A 26148-nucleotide genomic window follows, 5' to 3' on the forward strand; every position below is an offset into this window, starting at 1 on the left:
GCTAAGTATATTCTTGTATATTTTCCGAATTCTTTTACAATAGTATAATTACAAACGCAAAACTTACCCTTGGCTCAGTAGACATTGTTTCAGTTTCAGAATCAGACCCATGCTCTTCTTCACCCTCTGCTACAGTCACTAGGTCACCACTTGTACTTCCTCTAAGCCCTACTGATAGTTTACGACTCCTTGAATGGCCATGTGGATCGACAATCCTGAAAAGTACCAACTTGATTTATCAAATTCTTGCCACTGAAGAATTGAAAAAAGATAATGAAGAATTACATATAGGGGACCTGGCTCAAAGGCATAATTTCTGCTAAGCATGGATGCCATAGTTTGCCTACCATTAGGTAATACATGTGCTCATTAGGCTTCATCGACCTTAAAACTAATATTTCGTCAACAAAAAAGAATTAAGTTCATTGGGAGCTAACCTTTCTACATTTTCTAGTTTTTTCTCCAACTTCTCCAGAGTTGATGCAATGTGCAAAAGCTGAACTTTTTCCTCGGTTCCTTTAGGATGAGTACAAAGCAAACATTTAAAAAGTCCTGCGAATGAGAACTCTATAGACCCTTCCTCCTCATTGCTATTAACTCCTTGTAAGAATCCAAGTAGTGATTTCTGTTTAACCTTCTTCTTCGCTTCCTCTGCTTCTTTCTTTTCTTGTTCAATTTCCTGTGAAGTTATTCGAATATATAATTTTATTCTATCATCGCTACAATTATCAAACAAACAAGTGCTATTCGTCTTACCTTTTTCGTTTTCTTTGTCTGAACTTCTCGAGTACCCCATGAGACGACATTTAGATTAATAATAGAGTATAGAATTAAGAGTAAATACATAGAAGGTATAGATAGGAGATATATTAAGCCGGGCACAATGCACCAAAATTCTTGCGGATGTAAACAAGCTGCAATGAAGAAAGAGCTAGACAAGGATATCAAGAAAATAGCTGAAGGAGATCCTATGCCGTCCTCGCCTAATTGGAGCGCCGTACCAACGATCACAGCCATCATGATCATAGCATACGCTGTTGATAGAATCTGAGCCACCAGCAACTGAAACAAATATCCATGCTGAATCAATTTAGAATCCTCCAGTTAATTGGTTGGCTAGACCTATCGCAGCCACCTGGTTAAATCAGCAAGTTAATCGAATGATAGCCTGATTGTTACATGCTGGCATTTAATGACGTGGCTGGAAAACACGGAACCCAGTAGTTTAACTGAAGTTTTAAGTAAATGGTTGAAGGCCGTAAAGCCATTTCGTTAATATGGTGAATGTTTTGAATGGGGTTGATCTGTTTGATTTACACTAAACCAATTATTTTAATTAATTTAGTCAAAACAAAATTGAATACTAGCATTCAAATAAAGGGTGAGACATTTTTGTATGATGATAAGGGACGAGACGAGCAGGATGTTCACCTGTTGGTTATTGATACACCCTGCCCATTACAATGCAGTGCCGCACAGAATTCTTGAAGACCCAAAAATTCTGAGCGGCACTGCAATTGCGTTCGTCACTTTGAGACATAAAATGTTAAGTATAATTTGCCCAGTAATTTCACTAGCTACAGCGCCCTTCAGACCGAAACACGATAATGCTTACTGCTTCACGGCAAAAATAGACGCCATTGTGGTACCGATAATCTAGCCGACATCCTGGAAAAAGAGGAAGCAAAGGAGCCTCCGACAAAACATCATCAAATTAAATGGCATCATCAAATCACATCTAATTAATTGGCTAATTTAACCAGACGGCATGAATATAGCCGATTATTAAAAGCGCTAGGCTGAACAACTGAAAAGTCGTTGATAATTTTCAAAAGCCGTTCCCAATATGCAGTCTATCTTCGGTTGTGGCCTACCTGAGATAAATATCGTAACTATCGTTGACTTTTTTGTCCCAATAAACTTATCGACGGTAACTCACCTTATCCGTACACGCTCTGTCAATGGGAGGACGTATAGCTTACCAGCGATATAAGTTTGTATAGGAATTGCAATTCACGCGTCCCAATATAAGGCGATAAGAATAACTTATCGGGTATATTGGGACAGCTTCAGATCATTGACAGCAGAAGGCAGTAATGTATCTCTATCTGTAGACAGTATATAGGGAACGGCCGTAAGTAATACCTACATACCTGAATTTCTGATTTCATTGTGAAACAAACAAGCATGAACAATGCAATAGGGTACAAGTTGTACTCGAAGGAGGTCCAGTTGTCGATCCTGAACGCGGCCACGAAGGCCCCCACCAACATAAGGAATATAGTGCCAGGTCCCAAAATAGTACCGCCCATCAACATCATCTGAAAATTATTATATTGCATTAACTATATCATTATTATATATTTAGACAATTAACATCAAAACGTTAAGTTAGAAGCCTTGGAGATGAAATGCAGAGGCGCGAGTTCGAACTATGCATAGTGCTCAAGGTGACGAGCGCAATTGTAGTGCCGCTCAGAATTTTTGAGTTTTTCAATAATCTTGAGCAGCGCTGCATTGATATGGGCAGGGCGCATCAATTACCATCAGCTGAACGTCGTGCTCATCTCGTCCCTTATTTTCATAAAAAAAAAGTATGAGGAGAGTGACTTTTGACATGCCAAGATGTGTCGTGAAGAATTTTTAAAATGGTTTTATCTGATACTCCAACCATTTCTGCGAGCTGTTTCTTCTTTAGTCGGGCATCTAATTTTATTTTTTTCGACTGTTTTAGTTCTTTCCTCGATCGACCTTCCTGGCCGTGGGTCGTCTTCGAGTGACTCCCTGCATTGTTTAAAGAGGGCCATTCGTAAACCATAGTGTTACTTGGACAGGAGTCCCCGTAAACAGATGACATCTAGATAAAGAACTTTATAACAGCGCGAAACTAGATTTTCTCCATATTTCACAATTTCTTCCCGATTGACTTGTTTGGCCCATAATAGCTTAACGATTAATGACCTAACTATGACAAACCTGGTATTTATACCAATGATGAGTTGTTCAATTGGAACCTAATTTAGCGACACCCCCCACTCATCACTTATCTACCCATTCCGCGAACTTAAAATATTCCCCTCGTACATAAATAATAATACAAATTTAATTTGTACGCTTAACCCCAGTAGCGACGGACATAACTTTACAATAAGAAAGAAAGAAGTATAAAAACCGTAGATACCTGATACGCAATATAGGGTGAGGAAATGTTGTCATTGATTTTGATGGTGTGCTTGCAGTCCGCAAGTAAGTCCATAATATTAGCGATTGTTGAGGGCACCCAACGACGACGTTGATTGTAAAATTCGCTGAAACCTTCGGGACAGTGGGTGTACGCGTCGGATGCAGCCGAATATTCAACCCGGTATCCACGTTGCAATAGAAGAGTGCATAACCATCGATCTTCACCTAAAACGGAAACCGTAAGATAAATCAAACCCTTAAAAACAACTACAGGTAAGTATGTACAGTGCTATAGACATCTGTGTCTTCAGTAAGGTAACTGGGAATTATATAAGTCTACGTGACGTCAGAAATAGGTATGTGAACGGTACGTTTCAGTGTTTTTTTTTTCGCATTGTTATGTACTTTTATCTTACAGGTTCTTACGCTAAATGAAACAGGTGTTTGATTTAGCGAATTACCGAGGGGGTCAATGAGACACGGACTTCGTAAGGGTATTATTATATTATATTTAAGGGTAAGCCATATTATAAGTGACGCCTGACGGTGATCTTTGAAATATGTGCCGTGGCTTGACGTTACTTTATGATAAGATGGCGCATTGCCAATTCGCGCGAATTGGATCGTGATGAATTTTTACTTTAAGATAGCATTGAGCATTGTAAATTCAGCAATGTGAAGGGAAATACTGAATTAATTTAGCAGATGGTAAATTATATAATAAATTAGAAATAAAAGTGTTTCTTATTAAATATTCTTCCAAAACAAAAGAATTAAAAAGATATACCTTGATCATACTGTACGTAATGTCTTGCTTCATCTGATCTTAATGTATATTTCTTCATAACGTTGTCGTCCATCAAAGCTTTTCCTCTGAAGAGCGAGAAGCATCCAGGACTACAGAGCACACAGCCAATCATGTGTTCGGTAGCTTTCTGCAGCCAATGACCAATTGCGTATTCGAATAATTGGTACCACACCATAGGGCCTGCAAATAATATTTTGTAAATTACTCCAACTCCAAGAACGCTGTTGTTTGTGCTTTATATTATAATATCATTATTTTATTGTTCGTTTTTAGTCGATAATTTATCAAACTTTGTGAATATTTCTTTAGAAACAGATTATCAGCTTATAGTCTGTATGTATTTTTACTTTGAAATACTACTCAGAAATCATTAAGCAATCTTAATACCATTTATTCTTTGATTAGTTAATATTATCATCGTGACCATAAAGAGAACAGTAAAGGTAAAGCTGAATTATCTGTCTATATTTAAATATATCATTTGTAACTTAAAAACTAGGTATTATCATAATCATCAGCAGCCGGAAGACGTCCACTGCTGGACAAAGGCCTCCCCCAAAGATTGCCATGACGATCGGTGCTACGTCGCCTCATCCAACGTATTCCGGCGATCTTGACCAGATCGTGGGTCCATCTTGTCGACCAACAATGCGTCTTCGTGTACGTGGTCGCCATTCGAGAACTGCCCTAACGACCATCTGTCTGTCGAGCTTTGTGCACGGCCCACTGCCAGTTCAGTTTCGCAATCATTTCAACAAAAAACTAGGTTTTTCTTAAAGTATTTACTAACCCTCTTATTTATAATAGTCTGCTAACTTAAAGCATTGCTAATTCTCACTCTGTCTTCTTCTATTGACCTAAGTCAGAATGAGAAAAAACACTCCTAAGCGACTGTTTAAAGTTAGCGGACAATTATGAATAAGAGGGCTAATGTTTACCTGATCCAACTGGATGAATCCGACCGCAAGCCGCTCCTAAGTTTTTATTCTTCTTCATCAAATCGATAAGTAAACGGACCGCGTGTGGCTGGAAGTCGATATCTCCGTCAAGTGTCAAGAGGAACGTGTTCTCTGCCATCACTTCCTTGCGGTCTACTGATATCGGCAGCTCCATCAACCGATGTCCCAAAAGATAGTACATGTACATAACCTTAAACCAAAAATAATATGCTGCACACATCTTATAATGACGAAAGAAATACAGATATTATAAGAATTCCGTCTGTACCTTCTAACGGCCGGTCCCAATATACTATCTACAGATAGAGATAAATTACTACCTTCTACTGTCAGTAATTAGCTGTCAATAATCTGAAGCTGTCCTAATATACCTGATAAGCCATTCTTATCGCCAGTTCACTGTTGCAATTTCCATACAAACTTCTATCTCCGGTAAGCAATACGTCGTCCCATTGACAGACTGGGTGTACGGAACTCACCTTGAGTTACTGTCGATAGGTTTGTTGGGACAGAAAACTCAACTTTAGTTACCGGAGATAGACTGAATATTGGGAACGGCCGTAAATGAAATGAATTGGAATTTTTTTGGAGGAAAAAATATTAGCACACATTCATACAAAATGGACCTGACGTCGATGACGTCACATCGTCGCTTTGTTACGGTATGCAAAACAAGCATCACTAGGATAGTATTACTAATATATAAACAACGATTTATTTTTTCAGTTTTACAGATTGATGTGAAGGTTTCGTGTTGTGATGCTGATTATTTTTATTATAATGATGAAAAATCAAAGAATGTGGGTTAAGTAAAAAAGTATTAATTTTTCTGGCAGTACTATTATAGCGAAAGAACAGAAACTACAGAACTGTTAACAACAAGAGCCAAAACGTAACAATGAGAACTTCAAAAACATAGCAATCGTACGAGAACTACATCACTACTACTAAGGTACATCCTCACGATAATGAAACCGGGAGGCTTTACGTTCAAGCGAGGTCTAGAGACAATGTGGCCGTGCAGTAATAATCTCGGTAGTTGTCCCATCACTGAAAGGATACTTTCCGAGCAGGAGTATAAATGTTTTTACTTATCATGATATTCAATAGTTTTTGAAAACCATATCAGATATATTAAGGAAAATCGCGCCAAACAAAAATCGCTACGCTGTTAGAAAGGTTACCTTATAGGCTTTATCGTAATGCTTACCTGCGACCAACGCTTTCTGTGACGGATTTTGGCCTTGTCTTTTAAATGACATATCATTTTAGTCTTTCCTGGCAGAACCCATGTTAACCTTCCTCCGTATGGCGCTGGGTATTTCTTTGGTGGACGAATACGAATGATAGTCTGGTGGACTTCCGAAGCTGCTTCATCTATTGTATCCACGAGGAGTTTCACAAATCGATTTACTTGGGAATCATCGTCGCTATGATCGGATATTTCGAAAGCGTCGTCCAAGAATATATGAGCTGAAAATGTCAATATTCAAATTTGCTTAGTTTTCAGTTGTGAGTTACTCACGAAGGTATCACCGTCCGTAGCATTTGATTTGGATTTATTTCGAAATAAACTCTAATCTTATGGACTTCTTGAATATACCGTAGTGCGATACGGCCTTAATTACATCACAACTTAGAATGGTCTTTTTCGGGGCGATGTATATGCTTTTACAACAAGATCCCAGAAAATGTTCATAACAAATGTATTATGAAATTCAAAAAAATTGTTAAAAAATATTAGTGTGGTAAAAGTTACCTGCTATTTATAGACTTGCTTAATGATACCACAGATGGAAATGGACAGCCTGCTCTCAGGCTATTTGATAAAAAATTTTACTGTACGATTTTAAACAGCTCTAAATATATCCTGTAGCATACAACATAGTCATATCGCACCCCCAACTTGACTCCTAATCACGCCACATAAAAATGACATCTTTTTCAGGCGAGCTGGACGTTCACCTGATGGTGATTGATACGCCCTGCCCATTAGAATGCAATGCCGCTCAGGATTCTTTAAAATCCCACAAATCTGAGCGGCACTACAATTGCGCTCGTCGCCTTAAGACAAAGTGTTAAGTCTCATTTGCTCAGTAATTTTACCAGCTACGGCTCCCTTCAAACCAAAACACAATAATGCTTACACATTACTGCTTCACGGCAGAAAAAGGCGCCGTTGTGGTACCATAATCTACCCGGCATCCTGTGCAAGGGAGCCTCCCACCGGTAAATGCCCTTAGTCGTCTTACGACACCCTTGGGCCTGGGACTTCCCTATTCTTTCTAAGCCCCGGAGAAGCACGGGGCAAATAAGGATTACTGACTATTACTCACTTTCGAATTCGTAGTAATCAGGATCAACGACCCTCAAGTACTTCTGAGCAACTCGTCTGGCGCACTGATCCTCATCTAACCGAAGGATAGATTTCAAGAACTCAATCATCTCGTCTTTAGTTTCATGCCACATAGTAGCGCACGCATATATCCTTGTGATCGAATCCGACGACTTGACTGTTCTCGGTGACGACCCAGTGTTATCTGTGTGTACTGATATTGTTTCGTAATATTCATCGCCTTTCTCTTTTTCTATTTCTGCAAGATCCTGGAATGACAAATGGTCATAAACTTCACGTTTATTAATAGTGTAAGCATTAATTAATTGAGTATTGTTGGAGTTTACTCCAAAAGAATCGATTTTCAAGGCGCCCGGTATGAGAAAAATAGGGAGAGTAAAACCTACTCATCAAATGGGATAGTAACGTTTTTGGTGCGCATGATTTCTCGTGCACCTTTCACTTTTCAGTTGTGTATGTGTGTATATGTATATATACACACATGTATATGTGTGATAGCTTAGGCATGTAGTATAATATACCTATTAGGGTGTGCCAAAATGTAACTTCCTTGATGGAAATTGTAATTTTGATTTCCGCTTTTATCAGGAGTTGTGTTTGGGCATTTCCTGACATATTTTGAGCGTTAAGGATTTATTTGATTTTTTAATTAATACGCTTTTATTAGCTTCTGCTGTATGTCTGTTTGTAACCGACTCCATTGAACTTTGTTTAGTACCTGTTCAAAGAAATTCGTTCTTGAGGAGTAAACTCCAGTCGTGCGTCAGAGCTGACACACATTTTTTTTTAAATAAATTCTTCTACTTCATTTCGAATAACGTACAATTAAGAGTACCTATACTATATAAGTAAAAAATGTTACTGACTCTTTGGCTGATAAGATTTACTCATATTGAAACTGAGTTACATGGCAGCAAAGCAAAGTCGCCAAACGATTGGAGGTAGGTATTGTTGTAGTTGTAGTAGAGATGAAGTTCTGCTATTTTAACTACATACACTACTTCATTAAAAAACTGTAATTTTTTATTTAAATAAACAAGAATTTTCATTGTCTGGGTTGCAGTAACAAATATGTTAACGTACCAGGCAAAAAATGTGTTGCACCTTTTGACAATTTTAACATTCCGCAGTCTATGCTATAGTCAGCGTTACTGTTAAATATGGTTTAAATCTTAACTATAATCGCTAAATTATGATGCAAGCCTTATAGTCAGAATTATTAAATTTCATCATATCGAGAAGAAAAAACTAATTTAAATGAAATTCTCGACTTACTTCTGTTTTAACATCTTTATGATCGTCCCTTTTTCTATTGAGAGCCATACTTTGGTCGATGAGTAATCCATTGTACATTGGAAGTATGAACAATTTTTCAGTTGACGCTAAACGTTCTGCTTTCGGGGTCCATATATGAATAGTAATCCAGGTTTGAGACAGCAACCATAACAACCAAACCCAAGCCATTTGGCGCGATATGAAATCACTTAGCGAAAATACTGAAAAATTAAGAATGAAATATCAGTTAAAATATTGATTGGCAGAGATCTTTGTACCTATGTATACTGAAGAAGATATTATAGGTAATGAATTAAATTGTAAAACCAATACCAACCTGGTGGACTTTCGAAAAATAAATAGTCCGGAATTGTTCCATGGAATATACACGTGTTGCCATGTCTAAGTCCACAGGCAGCTATCAAGAAGTTAACCACCAGAGGAATTACTAAATTAATCGGAAAAGCATAACTGAATCCTTGAATGAGAATTTTGCAAGCGAATTTTCCAAAAATATAACAGAAGTACGCCGAAAATACTTGAATCAACAGCACATAGAAAGCTGATTTGTAAACTGCGGCCACTTCAACAGAATCTCCTGTCAATGTGGCATTTGCTAAATCCGGAATAATAGTACCGCCCAATTGTGTTTGAACCTGCAATGAAATAAGATAATATGTATTTAGAGAACATTTAATTATCAACTGCTGAATAGGCCTCCCCCAAAGATTTCCCTTGATTTCTCTCGTCATGGATATCTTTGAGGGAGAGATCATTTATCATTATATTATTTATGGTCCCTTGCGTGTGATTTATTAAATCAGCTGTAATTGGCTGCACCTTTACTGTTCATACTTTTTATCTTTTGATCTTTTTACCAAAAAATATTACCTATTTATAAGAAATCAAATTCATACATAACAATAAAACCACTTATTTTATAAATGACTAGTTAGCAGCCATTTGTGCCGAACCAACAAAATATCAAACATAAGTTGGACATCACGAAATGACAAAAAGAACACACAAAGAATTTCTTCTTCGGGCCGACACCTTTTTTTTATGGAAAAAGGAGGACAAACGAACCTACGGGTCAACTGGTGTTAAGTGATAATCGCCGCCCACATTATCTTGTAACACCACTGGAGCGTTGCCGGCCTTTAAGGAAGGTGTACGCGCTTTTTTTGAAGGTACCCATGTCACAAGAAATGAAACCATTAAACACCTCACAAGGAAGCTCATTCCACAGCTTTTTAGTACGTGGAAGAAAGCTCCTTGAAAAGCGCACAGTGGAGGACCGCCACACATCCAGGTGTTGGGGATGATATTTTCATAAAACCTTATTGATGCATGATTCTACAAATAACATAGATGTTTCTTTAAATAACAAAGAATCACTGAAATATTTACCTCTTCAACAACGATGCTGTGTGGTCCAAATCCTTCATTAAATAATTGGAAAAACATAGCTGGTTCATCTCCATCCATCCAAATGCTCGTCAAAATACACATCGTGAACAAAATTATCTTCCAAACAGACATAAACCGATATGTGTAATATCTCGACATATTTAATTCCTCCTTTAGTCTTCCCAAGCTTTTGATAATACCTTGAAATAACCGTAATATTGTAAGTGTTACCACATGTTGTTTTGAAACAATTTAATAGAATAATTGCTTGCTTAATCTTACCAATTGGGCTTTGTCGTGTTACGTAGTTTTCCCACCATCCGAGCGATATACATAAAGAAGAAATCGGAATCAGCCATAGCACTGGTTTGTTCTCGAGCAATGGCCAAACAATGAAGCCAGTTACTTGCGCGACAATGGCGGCGATGTCAGCGATCACTTTCACGAACCGTTTGGAGTCTCGAGAGTTCCGAGACAACAGCCCGAGGATAGCTGGGACTAGACACATGCAATTTGTAATCATTGCTCCTTTCACGACGTCGATTTCGGGAAGTATTTTGAAAAACAGTAAAGCCAATCCGATCGTATGCAATGATTCCATTATAAATACCTGAAAGGACGCAAATTTTAAATTTAGAGATCTTATTTAAAACGGGCGTTTGTGTTAGATTTTTGTGTTTAACTGCTAATAATAATCTCCTTTGGTTAGCCATATTTTGAATGTATAAAGGTTAAATAGCAATTCATAGAATTATTACTCAAGCATAATATAGATTGTCACTTTGCAATATATAACTTACAAATTTCTTATAGACTTTTGCAGTTGGAAGATAACGTTAATTTAAATCGCCTTAAATATTAGTTTGTTATACAATAAAGTCTGGAATAATAAAAATTATAGTACTCACCACTGCGAATTGAATACTTTTAGGTTTCTTAGATGTTTTGAAGAAACAAATTCTGACTGATCGTATAAGAGTGCCTATTTCTGGGATAGCAAATGCGGCAAGAATAACCCACATCCACGCAACGCGTTCTTCATCTGGTAAACTTACTAAAAATTGTTTATCTCTACCTACAAAAATAAAAACAAATTAATTGCAATGGCCAGCGTGAATAATTTTAGCATATATTTTTATTATCTAATTCATTACCTAAATTTCTATTACAATACGCTATTCTTCTGTCTTTTTTTAATTGGGATGTCATAAACAATACTGTTCCTTTTGCTACAACTCCGGCAGCTAGAACCACTATAAATACTAGAGCGTAAGTGACAACTTTGCACATGCGGACAGTAAACTCTAAACATTTTTGACTTTCCATGGAGCCACTGTCCTGTTTTGGTGGAAATTCCCTGAAGACGTCCCATCCTTTTGTTTCTTGTACCGTTCTTTGGCTGCAAAGGAAGAACATAAAAATTAGTTATATTTTAATGTAACAAATATGGACAAAAGTTACATGAAAATATAGTTTATTTGGTATTCGTTTCTTAAGCAAAATAGTATACGAAATATATCTTGGAAAATTGATAATATTTTTTTTTGAGACTTATTGAAGGATAGAAGTGACATAACTGGTTAATGCTATAACAGATAATTAATTCCACAATGTGGTTGTACCAGAATAATAGATTTCTGAAGATACAGTGTTTGTACAACCCTACAAGATAAATCGACGATCTGGTCAAGATCTTATGAAAACGCTAGATGAGCGCAGCGTAGGACCCATCGTCATGGAGATTTTTGGGGGAGGACTTTGTCCAGCAGTGGACGTCTTCCGGCTGATGATGATGCTATCTAGATTCATCTGATTGTAGTATTGTTTCTGCACGTTCAAATTAAGTTCATACTATGTGATCGCCACGGTTTCGTAATGGCAAGTCTTGCGTCGGTACGCCATGCATTGCGTCTTATGTAAGCTTGAGACCAATAGGCGTCATAACTTGCTGTGAATATTACGACAAGATAACAATGCATTTTGAGTAGTAGCTCTCGTTTGCCGAAACCAATTGAAAATATTAACTCGGTCACACAGAGGCCGAGAATTACTGAAGTTTGAGATTATAAACCATTGAGTTTACAGTAAGAGTTATTTATTCGCGGGGTATATGTTCCGTAAATATGCCGCTAATACAAAAACCGTGAATGTAGAATGTTAAATTATATGGGGTTTATTTGGTATACGATCCTAGGTGACAAAATAAAAAACAAATATATATAAAAAAAACAATTAACTATATTTAAGTTTTTGACCATATTGATTATAGAATATTTAGGAATGATATTTTACTAATATCGACGTCATAACCACTGAATAAGAAAGAAAAACATGGCAACACAGCTATAATAGCTGTACGTCTGACCTCATCAAAATTTATTAATGGCAGTGACGAACGAGACGCGCAGGGCGTTCAGCTGGTGGTAATTGATACGCCCTGCCCATTACCATATAGTGCCGTTCAGGATTCATGAAAAACCCAAAAATCCTGAGCGGCACTACAACTGCGCTCGTCACCTCAAGGTCTCAAGACATAAGATGAAATAAAAATAAAACTAAGTTAATGAAAATATCCCGAGAGTTAAAGAGCGGCAATTCAAATTTTTTGACGAAAATAGATAAAATCTCAGTTGAAGCTACAAACTTAATGTTTTTAATTTATATTAAATAAAAGATTCAGTAACATAAAGGATCATTGTCACTAGATTCCTATAAATATTTATGTACAGAAAACTCATTTGCATCTCTTATTATCAGCTTCGAATTAGTATTACTGAGATTCTGTTTAAAAGACAGTGATTGGTTAACGAACTTAAGTGTGACAATAGAAAGTTGGTGACACTTTTTTAAATGGACACTTATAAGCAACGGCATTCTGTCCAACATTTAAATTATAATTTTAATAAAAACCACTACTTTTTCGATTATATTTCAGTTGTTTTTTTTAATCAAAATTTAAGGGGAAAATAATTTTTAGATCTTACAAAATCAAATTCAAATATTTTACATAAAAACTATATTTAAAATGAATTAATGAATGTCAGAATCTACAACTAGGCTTAATAATTACGGGCGCAAGAAACTCTGTGACTGTTTCTTATTTTTTTTTTTATTCAAAATCTAAATTGTGTTAGGTTTTTGACTTTGAAATTGATTAAGGTTTAATCCTAAGTTTTTTTATAAGTTACGATATTAAGTGTATATTAAAACCAATTAAAAGTACCTGTATATACTGCAGTAATTACTATAAACAGAATTGTTTGCCAAATACGGAGGCTCCTCTAGATCCTGTCGTTCGTAATAAACTTTTCTATCACACATCTTTTAAACATCACTCACTTCACAACACATATAAATTTACTGATTGTTCTTATTGTTAAATTATTTTTCTATTATTAATAACTGGTAATGATCACGGACAGTAATCTACGTGGAGAAATAGAGAGTACTGAAAGGCAGCCGACTCGAGCGGCGGTACTGTCGCGGCGTCGAACCATTCTTGAATATTAATTTTTCATATTTGTAACGTAACTGCTTCTACACGTGCTAAGTCAAACGCATAAATAAATAAACTTAAATTTTGTCTATTTGATCGGCATTGAAAAACTATAATTTTAATAATTTTTAATGTATTTTTAAAAAGCGTAAGATTATAAGCCCTTTAGAGAACTATTAAAGCGTAAGGCTCATCACACACGGCAGCTATAGTATAAAGATGTACATTATGCCACGATACATCTCATTACATCTTATCTTTGAAATCACTTATGCAATAAAGAAAAAAAAATGGGGCGGACGGTTCCTAGTACAAATAAATGGAGTAAATCCGTCACAGGCTGGTTGGTGTCCTAAAAACCTAAAAAGAATACGAGCAGGAGAATACAGCATATGGTCATATGAACTAAGAAGAAAGACAAATATGGTGTAGAATAGCTAAATATAGAAAGGAGAGGAGGATTTGTCATATACAGGTTGTAGTCTATCGACCGTTTTCAATAACGTATCTCTAGTTACATTGCTGTCACCGTTTAATGACAAGATCTTATCTATCCATAGTTATGTCTAATATAGTTTTAGTCCAATGCTTTATGTCGATAGGTTATTGAAATAGTAATAACTTAAACTACAGATAGATAGGTTATTGAAAACGGCCATAAATCTGTTATCAATGGATCGTAGGTATTTAGATAATGATTTGTGTTTTATTTTTACTAGCTGTAAAACGGCTTATAGTATAATTTTTATACGGAACTCTTAGAGCATCGTCGTCATACAGAGATGAGCAGTCAGCGCAGTGGTCTCAGATTTCTTCGTTCTGCGGCACTGCGCATGAGAAATTATATGTTACAGCCGCGGCCGTATCGCTCACTATAAACACGAATAACTGACATAATATATAATCAATGACGTTCTATACATATAGACAAATCACGTCGTATAAAAACAAAGCCGAAATATGGAACATGCTACAAATTACACCATGATAAGCTTTAACTGGAAGACGTAGTGTTTTTTTTTATTTCAATACGGGACAAGACGAGCAGGACGTTCAACTGATGGTAATTGATACGCACTGCCCCTTACAATGCAGTCCCCCTCCGTATTCTTGAAAAGCCTAAGAAATTCTGAGCGGTACTATAATTGCGCTGGTCACCTTGAGACATAAGATGTTAAGTCCCATTTGCCCAGTAATTTCACTAGCTACGGGCGCCCTTCAGACCGAAACACAGTAATGTTTCGACATTACTGCTTCACGGCAGAAATAAGCGCCGTTGTGGTATCCATAATGTAGCCGGCATCCTGTGCAAAGGAGACTCCCAGTGGTAAAACTGTTGGTAGGCCACAAGATGGACCGACGATCTGGTTAAGATCGCCGGAATAGGTTGGATGAGGGCAGCGCAAAACCGATTGTCATGGCGATCTTTGGGGGAGACCTTTGTCCAGTAGTGGACGTGGCTGAAATGATGATGATCAAGCTTCGACTGGAATATACATTGCCGCCAGTTGCTCAAAATATACTTGGCAATAAGCAGTAATGTATAACATTTCTTCAGTTCTGGTTATGTATCTTAAATTTAGAACCCGGTTCGGACAGTGACAGTTAACAAACGACTAAGGAGAAAAGTGTGCTTATGTTGTCTTTAAGCACACTTTTGCCGTTCCGCAATCAGACTGTGAATGATTTTTGTGTCCTTATTTGTATATAGAACGTTACTGTAATATATATAGTATATACTCCAATAAGTGTTTACCATCAACTGAGGTATATACGTTGTATTTTGATACTCAAGAGACAGTTATAAAAAAAATAATAAAAAAAAAACAACCGACTTCACAAAAACTATTCCAAAAAAATAAATATAATATGCAATTAAAAGTAAAAAAATAATTGCGTATTTTTATACAGACTAATTCTTGTGCAATTATTGTTATTTTTGGAATCGGTGTCCTCCCGCCTCGGTCCCACTCGCGCCTCTCGCCTCTTCACGTCTCGTCACGTTGGCTGACACCGTCTTAACACGAATTTAAGGCTTTTATGGTTTTTTCAGGAATTTCAATGTCAGAAGCTTTCAAATAAAAAAAGAATCATCAAAATCGGTTTACAGAGTCGAAAGTTCTGTGGTAAGAAACAGTAAAAAATACAGACGTAGGTATTGAGAACTTGAAAAGAAGTAGGTTCGAATGTGGCAACACAATATAAAGCGGCAGGATAGGCATGACTACGAAATCGCTAATAACAGATTGGAAGAAATACAGAATATCTTTACCAATTTTGTGTAAACAGAGCAAGTTGTTGACGTTTTAATGTTTTTTAACTATATTATGTTAATAGGTTTCAATTCCCTGAAGGTCAGGTGGACTTGCGACCAGCTAAAAAATATGTGTCGAATTTTACGAGAAGACGTTGATGCTCCAGATCTTCATGAGCAATTGTGTCGTAAACGTGTCCCTAAATTCAATAATCTTCGCCCACGAAAACACTTTTCGTGGTTCCGCTTCATCGCACCGTTGCCCGAGCCATGGCACCTATATTGGCATTCATTGCCATCTTTCAACGCGCTCTTGGACAAGAATGCTCAATGGGATCCATTCAATGAATTGAAATTGTATAATAAATTCAATTATTCTTTAATATTCCTCTTTTGTTTATAATTTTTCCTTATTGTGTTTGGTCTAATTAGTGTTAGTGGCACTGCTGTACTAATTGGACTCGGCATAATATGTGCGAGGCCTATGAAACATTACTAGAATTTATAACTTTATAGAATTTATTATATTTTCGTTGCTATTAAAGTGGATTTTTTTACTATTATTTATTTTTGCTTTAGTCGACTTTTCAATTGACCTGAAAATCACTTTCTAAGATTCCGTTACAGAGATACATATCTACCATGCTAATAAAAACGTGTTAATAAGTAAGTAACACATCTACAAATCGTATCTTGTTATTTTTAATTTTGTAGGAAACTTAGGTAACACTCGATTGCCTTCAAACAGCTTTATAAATGAAGAAGTAACCAAACAAACCGCTTCATAATATGCAAATGCCGCTCATCATATCAAGTCTATCAATATGAATAAAAAGAGAGCCGTTTTTTTCTTTGGTTATGCGTAGATAAAGGGTTTTTAAAAGTAATACGCAAGTTTGGAATTGAAGATTACCTTTCCAGTTCCAGTTCCCGTTTTCGCTCCCGTTCCCAACATATTATATGAATCGTATTTCGAGGAAGATTGTCATGACCACCTACAACCTACTATTATAGGCATAGATATAGCTCATCGACGTGAATAGCAGTTTTTCGCAAATCCCGCGCGAACCATAGATTTTACCGGGATAAAATGTAGCACGTCCTTTCCCAAGCTCTAGTCTATCGCTGTACCATATTTCATCCAAATCAGTTCAGTAGCTCCGGCGTAAAAGCGTAACAAACAAACTTACATTAACATTTATAATATTAGTAGGGATTTTTCTTTTTTTTGCACTTTAAAATGAAATTGCGTAAATGATTTATGCTTCATCAATACCTTCTTCGTCATCTAACGTAATAATAGACATGTTCAGGTCCTTAACTTTGTGATTTATGAACTGTGGGTCGTTAGCTCGTTACCCTGTCACTATGAGATTCAATAAATGATACCTGTGCCCTATAATCACGTATGGTCTTCTAATAGATTTGCCAATATCCTGTTATTCTCCCAATTGATGCCTTTCGAGCTCTTTGTGCTTCTAATCTGACTCGTTTTGAGTGAATCCCTTATTTTTTCCAGGAATGCATGCCTACGTTGACTTCTACTAATAATTTAATTCAAATTCACCTATCCATACATATTTGTATTTAATCTATGTTATTGCATTCTGAATAAATTTTATGACAAAACATAGCCATATTGAACGGTTTCATGGAGTCTAATTTAAAATCTAGGTCCAGTACGATATTCTTATACAAATTATATACTTAGTCTAAATTATTTTATACTGAAATACTTAGTTCCGTACACACGTTTGACCTCAGGCATCTCACGATCTAGCGCTTGGCAACTAAATATCTAAATAGCTTCAAAAGCTACGCAAGAGTAAGTTTAATCTTATAACACGCGAACAATAGATTACTCAACTCCAATTCGGTGTTAGCAAATGTCCATACCCTGTCACAAGTGAATGAGGTTGTATCCAATTTATTTTATATATCTGACAAAAGATGTCCCACATACTACCTTATTTTGTAATGGCTATCGATTCAATTTAGCAGAGACTTACAACCTGAAAATAATTAATTCGTATTTAATAAATATTAGCTTTATAAGGGGAAGGCATTTAGTTAATAAATTCCGATACAGCAACGAAGCTAACTATACAAAATGACATCATGGCCAACAAAATAAAATAAAAATCGTCGAGAAAGATATAAAAGCGAACACCAAGATAATGTTTCCATATTTGTCGCCTCTTCATGGTTTTTATTAAGCCTTCAAAGGACTAAGGATTATTACAGGATGGTAAAGTCCTCAAATGGCGACCACGCACCGGATGACGTAGTGTTATTCCTCACAAGATGGTCAAGATCGCTGGAATATTTATTGAATTAGGCGTTACTTTGCGGAAATCCATAATTATACAAATGATTTAAGGTTTCCTTAGTGTTAATTCCGCCAATATTTACTTATGCCATCGTGCCAGATTTTGGCGTGACAACACGTCCTGAGGATGCCTCGTGTAGAGGCGAAACACGTGTCGAATTGTTTTAAAAACAAATATTGGCGGAATTAACACTAAAGAAAACTTAAATTATTTGTATCGCTGGAATACGTTGGATGAGGGCAGCGCAGTATCGATCGTCATGGCGATCTTTGGGGGAGTTCTTTGTCCAGCAGTGGACGTCTTCCGGCTGATGATGATGATGCTGAGCCCCATTTCCGTGTAGTTTTGAACAGAATGTTGTATTTGACGGCTTTTATTCCAAAATCATTCCACTACACCAATGCAACGTGCTCATCACATGTTATACATAACATATTATATTATAACTAGCTGACCCAGCAAACGTTGTAATGCCGATATTAAAATCGCGATACAAAAGTAACTGTTGATCGTAGATGGGTGAAAATTTGAAGTTGATTGTATTTTTTAATGCTGACTCAAAATCAAACAAATTTAAAAAAAAATAAAAAAAATCGTGTAGACCACCCTTAACATTTACGGGGATGAAAAATAGATGTTGTCCGATTCTCAGACCTACCCAATATGCACTGAAAATTTCATGAGAATCGGTCAAGCCGTTTCGGAGGAGTTCAAAGTTTAACACCATGACACGAGAATTTTATATATTAGATTTTATGCATTAAGAAGTCTACGTTCTAAAGTTACGCTAATTTATGGATCTTTTATTTGCAAATGGAAGTAAGTTACCTCACCGGAATTGAATAATTATAAATTCATAAAAACTCTGTTGTGTTAAAATATATCTTGTAATAATTATATGGGCCCCAACTCTTTCTGCACAGGTTTCAAGTCAAAATACTTTTTTTAATAAACAAAAACATTCATAATATATTAATAATTAATTCGATAGTAGGTACCGTTTTAAGCATAAACTTAGTTTGATGTGCAATGGGTACATAAGATCCGATAGGGTCGTATAGTCTGTTTCGTGTCAACCATCCAAAAGAAATAAAAAATCGACATATATGAACTATTTTCAATATCCTCTATGTTGTCTATTGTAGAAGTAATCTTGTTTTTTTATTTATATTTAATTTAAACCGGTTGGTTGTTATTCTATTCCGCCACCAATCTACCTCACAACATTGGCATCCATATTATTCAACAACTTCCTCTACATTTTGCAAGCTTAATGATTCACAAGTTTTCTCGAGAGCAAAATTAATACTTTTGTCCATCGTGTAATAGTAAATAACCTTTTTTGTTACTGCGAAGTATATTTTAAGGCAATACTAAATGAGGTGCAAATAAATTATAAATATTCAGATATTGACAAACTAGATAGAACTGGTTTGAATTAGATACCAATTTACTTTAAAGCTAAAGAATCTCAACCGCACCTACAACGATGGCTTCAGTATACATTTCGTTATCAATATTATTTTATATCCTTGCGTGTATCTTAGTTACAATTGCACCCTACAAATGTTTCCCCTATTAACTTCCAGTATATTGCACCTAGATAAATCATTATTTTTAATAAAATCAAGGCCTTTTTTAGGCAGGCCTCGGTCATTGAATATTATTAATTATCGAAACCCTTTAAAATTTTACTCATTTTACCACGGCAAATTGACCATTATCAGTTAAAAAATGACATTATAATGTCACTAAAACCAGAGCGAGCGATTTCGATTGACAATCTACCGGTAAATTATAATATCACGGCTTTGACTATATACCTATGACATATATACTAACACGCGACGAAAATATTTTCTTCAAATACAGTTTTCTTAATTCAATTCTCCAATTCCACAGTTAAATTGAGTAGGTATGGTAGTTACGAATCAGTTATATTCTTTTAATACATTGATAAATGAGCTCTAAATCGACAAACTCCATACTTTTATTTTCATAAGTTTATCTTAAATCTTTTTTTTTCACATACTACATAATATTATTATATCCCTGTCCCTTTCTAAGCAGTACTGAATACTCTTGACGTTACATGTCTGCTTCGTTTATGTAATCAAAATCAGTTAAAACTCAGATAACAACGCGAGTAAAACCTAGTTATTCTATAACAATGATATTAAGAGCCGAAGTAAATCAAATGATATTTGTTAAAACAGTTTATAAGTATTTTATGTTGCCTAACGTTTTCAACTCAAGGTAATTACAAAAAATTTGCATTTTGGTAATATTTAGAACTTTACCAATAAGAAAACAAATAGATTTGTAAATGCAAAAAGTATAACAAATTCAATAAATATAAAACTAGAGGTCAGACCGACGATCGGTCTCTGTCCAACAGTGAGCCAGCTAGCAGTTGTCCGGAACCGCTCAAATGCCAAGGTTGTCCACTCTGGCGGTGACGACACAACTTTCCAACGAACCAGTGAGCCACATAACTCGCCCCACTTGTATTGCAAGAAATAGTTACAATTACAATGCTATTTCGTAGTTTTTTCTTTGTCAGTATTTTTTTTTAGTCATGTTAATACTCGATTTTTTTTTTCATAAAATAGGCCAATATGGCCAGAGGCTAAAGTAATGGGGAATGTTTCAAGTAACTTATAATATAAAGCTTTAAAAATTTTAATAAAACACTTTTAAAGTATTAAAACGCGTGTAATTGTAACAGTTCTCACATTAGATTTTTGGGGTAAAATTTACTATTTTATTTTATTATTATTAGTTTTAATTTTATTTTAATTAACCCGAAGTCAAGACCTTTCCAGATCTCGTTTTCAGGGGGACTGCAGATGAAATGAATCAAAGATAGTATTTGTCATAGTTGTCAATATGAAGTTTAGCGCCATTTATTGCCTTGGAGGTGGTATTTGCTGTAGACAGACATCTAATGTAAAAACAGTTAAATTCTTTATTTATTTTTTAGGTTTAATTATTTGTGTTTTTTATTTAAATGTGTAACACTCGCGTTAATCAAAGAAAATACAACCTTTAAAAAATATAACCTTTTCACGATACTTAATATCATGCATATCATATTTATTTTCTGTAGGTTGCTTACCCTACTCTAGATATAGCCTCTTTCTGTTAGGTTAGGTTTTAGGCTGAGCCCTATAGAGCTTAATTAGACTTTAATTAGGTTAAACTTAACTGAGTGTGATCAAACGCGAACTTGACTTTTGCATTGGACTGTCTCAATTTAAACTTAGCATAATTTCAATATTGTTCAACTCTCAGGCTGTGGCTTCATCTACAGGATCTACTTTACAGTTGATCACCTGCTCAACCCCAATATTTGCATATTAGGAAATTGACTTGAGATGTCGCCCTTGTAAATCTATACAATTTGTTATGTTTTAAAGTGATAACCCTCACTTCTAGGATTAATACACATATAAAATTTCAAACAAAATTTTAAGTTTAAGAGAGATGATTAAAGCATACAAGATTTTATACGTCACTCGAACGGTTAGCACAGTTGGCAGAGCACTCGCACGGAATACGAGAGGTCGTGGGTTCGAGTCCCGCATCGTTCATAAAATTTTGTTTTCATATTTTATTTGTGTTTAATCCTAGAAGTGAGGGTATAGAAATTGTAACGAAAACAAAGATAATGTTAAGCTTACACTCTGCTAAGTTTTACGTAAGTAAAGATGGACCCCGAGAGGCGCGGGTTCGAGTCCCAATCGTCCATAAATTTTGGTACAAATTAAATTCGTATATTTAATAATCTTGCAGTGAGTCCTTGATGCTTTTTCTCATTATACAATAAAAAGGTAAAATGGTATAACTCTGGCTCACAAGGGTAATTTTTTGACTTGTAAATATGTTTCAAAATTTAATAAATATTTGATACTGTTTCATTCCTCGTACTTTCAAACACTTTACTCTCAAATTAAATATGGCCTTACAAATATACTTGGTATAAAGTTATACCTAAGAATATACCAAGTATATGCAAATGACTATATCGCTGACAGCACTACAAAGACAATTTTGAAGTTTTCCGAATATCAAGGAGCCTTTCGAATCACAGAACAATCATAAGCAAAATGTCTATTTCTTAACATTTTGCATATTCTTAATTTATTCTCAAGTATAAGTTTATACAAAGTATATTTGTATGGCCGATATGAGGATTTTGTGAGACGATTAATTTACAAACATTTTAATTCAATAATGTTTATATGTATAAAATATACAATGGTCATAATTGCTAAATCATTGAGAAAACAATATGTCTATTTCACATTTTTAAATAAACCTAAACGTATGGTCTCATGTCCACAAATTATGAGTCGGACCACGGCTATGGGGCCGCTCGTGTCATGAATATTTAAAACACTATAGTCCATCTACCCATTGATATGTTTTATTACTGATTGGAGTTTTTGAAACACACCATGTACCGAATTTTATGAAATAAAACATGATTAGAATGAAGCTAAGCATTAAATCTGTCTTTAATTTGGTGTGAAGTTATATTCATAATATTAATTCTGCTATTTCTATAAATAAAACACGTTTGTGATATTGTTAAAATAGCAAACATTGATAAATATTTGATATCTTAAAAAACTCATAAAATTTGTTATTGTAAGTTCTTCAAAGTATTTATTTTGTATTTCTGATGTTGGATGAGGTATGCATTATTATTAAATAAACACTTATCAATTGTATTTAAAATCTCATTATTTTTGTTGTATTGGTTAGTATTATAAAATTTTTGGAGGTATTTTGAAAATATATACGTAAATTTTTAGTGTCTCACAATAAACCATTTATTTTAAATAAATTTGCCGCGTATAGGGCTAAAGTCAATAATATATCGATCAAAAGCTTCCTTACAGTTAGATATGGAAATAAAGGTCGTTAGAAGCAAAGAACGCACATTTCGTAGGGCCTGGTCAATGACCTTAAAATGATGGTGAATTCACCGTGTGTAAATAAGCAAAGTCATACATCACTTAAAACTTAAAATTTCGAGTCTGTTTCACTCCCGATAACACCATGATAATAAGCTATTGCGTTTTTTTGTAATAACTAGTCAAGGTATAATGGCACAATTACCAGTGGGAGGCTCCATTGCACAGGATGCCGACTAGATTATGGGTACCACAACGGTGCCTATTTCTGCCGTGAAGCAGCAATGTGTATATTACTGTGTTTCGGTCTGAAGGGCGCTGTAGCTAGTGAAATTTCTGGGCAAATGAGACTTAACATCTTATGTCTCAAGGTGACGACCGCAATTCTAGTGCCACTCAGAATTTTTGGGTTTTTTAAGAATCCTGAGCGACACTGCATTGTAATGAGCAGGGCGTATTAATTACTATCAGCTGAACGTCCTGCTCGTCTCGTCCCTTATTGTCATAAAAAAAATATAAGCGTTACAAAAAATGGATTTTCGATAAAATTAATTTAGAAGTAAGTAATCGTTTTCGTCTCCGAGTTTATTAAAGCATTCAATGAATTGTGATTCGATAAAATTAAAATTACACATTATTTGTTTATTTATGTAAATAGTATGAATATTACTTATATTTTCATAATTTTCTACGTGGTAAAAAGTGTTTCTTATAGCTAAGTTTAGATATTTTTTTCTATGTTATAACTAATTCTCACACTTGGTGTAATTAAAAAATTCGGGTAAATCGTAGAAGCATTTTGAAACTAAAAAAATTTAAGATCTCTTTTAAATAGAGAAGGCTTCTCTTTATTTTTAATTTCATTTGGGATGTGATTTTAAATTTTTATTGCCATGTGGTGTAGGCTCGATGACATGCTTGTTTGGGATATTTTTAATTTGTTTGAATTTCTATTATTTCGCTTGTTATTTGGCAGTGTTGAGTATAAGTCCGAATGTCCTTTAAAAAATTTACATGCTTCTAGGATGTAAATTGAAGTAAGAGTTAAAATTTTGTGGTTAATATAATAAAGTCTACATGAATCCATCTGCTGAATATTTTCTAAATATTGTTGGCCCATCTGATTAAAATATAAAAAACGAGATTTTATTAATCGCGGAGCACGAGACATGGCCAAAAATGTATTAGACATGTGTGTTCAATTAAAACAGAATATAAAATTGAGAGTTAAAAATTGCAAAAATATAAAATGGTAAACTTAAAGCACAGTTCCCTGTGCAGGGCTTGCATGGAGACGGCCACTCACTTCAGTGTGCCGTAGTGTGGCCACATACCGGTCCAAACACCTGGGGTCTCTCCGAGGTCATGGGTGACATCAGGGGTTTGAGTAACTTCCTTGAGGAGTTGGGATGGCAAGATTAGCAACCCAACCCTACCACGCAAAATAAGCGCATAGCAGACGTCGAGTTGTTGAAAGTAGCTCGTCAATACCCCCATACCCAGCATTTACTTACCGACACACTCATGAAGGTCATCAATTATAATTAGGTCACAGTACTATCGCTCTGCATTCAACTCACGCGATTGTTGTATGTATATCGGTATAATATGGTATTTACCTTCCGCCGTATGTGTCGTTAGCGAGCGGTAGGAGTTCATCGTCTGAGTTGTCGCTGGTCTCTTCCCTTCTCGCCTTTCCCCCAGACGCCGCCATTTTGTTTATCTGTAATCAATCGACATATTTTTAAAACACTTGCTTTGATTAATGACGCCCTATTTCATTTCACTATTTGCGTCTTGCATTTTTATTTCAAATATTACCGCAATCCGCATATTTTAGCAAATCTATTTATATTATATTTAAATAAATTCAAATTAATTATAGTATTTCGTCAAAATATTTATACTCATATAGGACTACTTGCTTTTATTAAATATATTTCCTTTATTCTGTCAAATATGAATTATTATTCAAAGTAAACTTTCAATATCATAAGTAGCTGTCATTATTTTATTTATTTACCCTATCTTTTCGCACTAGTAAATACTTTATCTGACATATTAGTAGCAAGTATCCATCCCTAATCTGTGGTAGTAGTATATTCAAAGTGGAAGTCAAATATACTTTATTCAATAAGGCTTAAATTAAGCGCTGTTGAATCGCCACTATAAACATTTCTTTAAAAAAACTCACTATAAATATGTTCGGAAAAAGTAGAGCTCGTGAGAAGAACATACAAGAAACTCTACGGCCACTCTTTTCAATCAATAGAGTATTTTACAATGGCAAATTAATTTACAAAACATATTAGTGTGTAAGATGCTGCGTCCAATATATATGAATTTTGTTAGTTAAAAGCGTATAAAATACCAAATATTTAATAAAAAGTAATACAGAATAAATATAAGTTATCCTATATTGGATGCTTAAATATTTAGAGCTTGAATTCATTGTTCGTGTTAGGATACTTCGTGAAGATAATGGTCGCAATGCCTGTCATAATTAGTAATCGCATCCAACAAATAAGGTAAGTAATCAGACGTATCCAGACATGTAAGTAAAATATTCTTGTAGGCTTGATGGAGATATTAATAGTGTGAATCATTTCTTCACGAGAACTTCGAGATAGTGCATATTGCATACCTCACAGGTCATTTATCTCTGTGTATTATATACTCTTTTATATTGCATGCCCTATGTATCCTAGATATTAACAAAAACCTTTATACATTGTTTTATGGATGTAGTTAGAGGTAAACATTGCGCTTTAAGTATATTATTATCAAACTTATAAAGATATTAAATAACAGAATATTATATAAATATATACTTTATCTTATTATTTTTGTGGTTGTTAAATCCTTTTTTTTTCTCTTTTCTCCTCTTTCGTGTGTATATCTAACAATACAAATAAATGTAAATGTAAGTGTGTTTATGTGTGTCAATATATCTATACTATGTTTATGTATAAATATTTTTTTTTGAAGTTGTAGAAAATAAATTCTACACCTTTAGTGTAACTGGAAGGATCGCTGTGTAGCAATAAGGTCGCTAAACCGTGCTACCATAACCCAAATAAATGTAAAAGTTGTAACCTTATTTTTATTGCAATAAAAGTTATTGTATAACTTTTTTTATAAAAAAAAACTGAAAG

The 26148-nt window shown here is 35.0% G+C and overlaps 1 protein-coding gene across 2 annotated transcripts in view; it reads right to left on the reverse strand.

The window, feature by feature from the left end:
• The window catches only part of LOC126968886 (chitin synthase chs-2), a 40287-nt gene that overhangs the window by 5457 nt on the left and 8682 nt on the right, over window positions 1-26148 (reverse strand). For both annotated transcript variants that reach the window (XM_050814021.1, XM_050814020.1), the window contains exons 2-17: window positions 24613-24716; window positions 11146-11390; window positions 10900-11066; window positions 10274-10601; window positions 9992-10191; window positions 8919-9237; window positions 8582-8802; window positions 7287-7554; window positions 6161-6423; window positions 4930-5140; window positions 3971-4171; window positions 3182-3408; window positions 2154-2321; window positions 757-1062; window positions 438-679; window positions 68-215 (exon numbers count right to left, since the gene is read on the reverse strand). In XM_050814021.1, the coding sequence (XP_050669978.1) occupies window positions 68-215; window positions 438-679; window positions 757-1062; window positions 2154-2321; window positions 3182-3408; window positions 3971-4171; window positions 4930-5140; window positions 6161-6423; window positions 7287-7554; window positions 8582-8802; window positions 8919-9237; window positions 9992-10191; window positions 10274-10601; window positions 10900-11066; window positions 11146-11390; window positions 24613-24707 (3609 nt within the window). In that variant the 5' untranslated portion in view covers window positions 24708-24716. The remainder of the gene's footprint in view (window positions 1-67; window positions 216-437; window positions 680-756; window positions 1063-2153; window positions 2322-3181; window positions 3409-3970; window positions 4172-4929; window positions 5141-6160; window positions 6424-7286; window positions 7555-8581; window positions 8803-8918; window positions 9238-9991; window positions 10192-10273; window positions 10602-10899; window positions 11067-11145; window positions 11391-24612; window positions 24717-26148) is intronic.

Source organism: Leptidea sinapis, chromosome 17 (genome assembly GCF_905404315.1).
Source record: "Leptidea sinapis chromosome 17, ilLepSina1.1, whole genome shotgun sequence".
Taxonomy (NCBI): Eukaryota; Metazoa; Arthropoda; class Insecta; order Lepidoptera; family Pieridae; genus Leptidea; species Leptidea sinapis.